Genomic DNA, 1721 nt, shown 5'->3' with positions numbered 1-1721 from the left:
AAAGTGATTAAAAATAAAAATTATGTTTAATGCTAAAAAATCACTTTAGCCAGTAGATTCACCCATTCCCCCCACCACACCCTACTCTCACCGACCAAATTTAACTGAACTGTGAACAGAAAAAAGTAAATTGTCTGGTTTGAGATTCAGCTCTTAGTATTTCCTTTAGTTAGAAAAAAATTAATTATAAAACAACACTCTTACTTTGCACCCTTGCTCCCTCCGCCTTAAGAGAAAAAATGGATAATTCACAAAGTAAGTAATTGGCTAGAAACATTTGAAAGTCAGTTCTTATCCTACAGGAAAGTACTTGCCTCATTGCTGAGGAATGAGGTTTTCCAAGGAATTTGTTGAATTCTTTGTCCCATTCTTGTTAGTTTTCCTTGAAAAAGAACAAAATAAATAAATTAAATAGGCATTCACTTTAAAGATAAGCATAGTGACTCTGAAAAGTCATGAAATTCTGTGGATGATGATTATCAAAATTCTTTTTTGATCGTAGCTCAAACTATTGCAAAATGCCAGATCTCCAAAACATCCAATGGAACTACGGCAGCTCACTTGCAACTAAAATTTGTATTTATACTTACAGTGAGAACATTTGAGGTGTAATTAGTTAAGAACTAAATGACAGGATGTGTGTAAAGCCCCAGTAGACATCTGGTTACACAATTAAAGATAACTATTTGATACAGTGGAAATGATTAAAAGACCATGGTGTTTCCCACGTTTGTATTTCTTCTTTGGGACTCTTTAGGCACATATAAACCCAAAGTAAAAGCAATTTTTACAGGCAGTGACCACTGGCATGGTGGTGATTGAACCCTATTTCTCGGGAGACTTGGCAAAGATACATGCTTCTAATATATATGCCTAAGCTTGAAGTACTTGATCTATTAACACTTGGGAAGAAATTTAAGAATTTTTTTTATTCCCTTCCAGGTGACAAAGTCATCCCGCTCTTTAATCCCCAGTGTGGAAAATGTGCAGTTTGTAAACACCCAGAAGGCAACTTGTGCTTGAAAAATGAGTAGGTTTCTGACACTGTCCTTGCACACCCAGTGAGTTTGCACGTCCCCTATGCTCCTGGCTCATGCCTTATGTGTCTCTGTTGCACTGTGCAGTCTGAGTGTGCCTCGGGGGACCATGGAGGATGGCACCACCAGGTTCACCTGCAGAGGGAAGCCTATCTACCACTTCCTTGGCACCAGCAGCTACTCTGAGTATTCGGTGGTGGATGAAATCTCAGTGGTCAAGATCGATCCAGCCTCACCTTTGGAGAAAGTCTGCCTCATCGGCTGTGGGTTTTCTACTGGTTATGGGTCTGCCGTCAATGTTGCCAAGGTAGGAATGACAACAGGCGATAAAACTAACTACGCTTAGATTGTCAGGACCAAAAGGGAAATATTTTCTCATAGGAATCAGGGATCATTCCTCAAAGATTTTAGTAGTACTTTTCCCCTGTTACCATAATAGCACTGATATACACATAGAATTTGGGGTGTCAATTATGGATAGAAGATTGATCTCAGAGGAAACTGAGAGCATGTCCTAGAAAACTCACCTGCTTATCACAGATGAAAAAATTGCTGATAACTTAGTTAAGAAAAAGTAAAGTTTTCTTTTCAGTAATAATTTTTCTCTATTTGATCTCTTTGGAATTATTAAATTTTAGAGCTCGGAGATCATTTAGTCTTTCATTCTACAAGAGCACCTACATG

General features: G+C 38.2%; 1 protein-coding gene across 1 annotated transcript in view; it reads left to right on the top strand.

The window, feature by feature from the left end:
• Nucleotides 1-1131: 1131 nt before the first annotated feature.
• LOC101351916 (alcohol dehydrogenase E chain-like) overlaps nt 1132-1721 on the top strand; it is a 35703-nt gene continuing 35113 nt past the window's right edge. Inside the window, exon 1 of the mRNA XM_023725198.1 lies at nt 1132-1344. Within this exon, the coding sequence (XP_023580966.1) occupies nt 1147-1344 (198 nt within the window). The 5' untranslated portion in view covers nt 1132-1146. The remainder of the gene's footprint in view (nt 1345-1721) is intronic.

The sequence above is a fragment of the Trichechus manatus genome, unplaced genomic scaffold (genome assembly GCF_000243295.1).
Source record: "Trichechus manatus latirostris isolate Lorelei unplaced genomic scaffold, TriManLat1.0 scaffold00291, whole genome shotgun sequence".
In the NCBI taxonomy this organism is placed as follows: Eukaryota; Metazoa; Chordata; class Mammalia; order Sirenia; family Trichechidae; genus Trichechus; species Trichechus manatus.
This window is presented reverse-complemented; position numbering and strand designations above follow the sequence as displayed.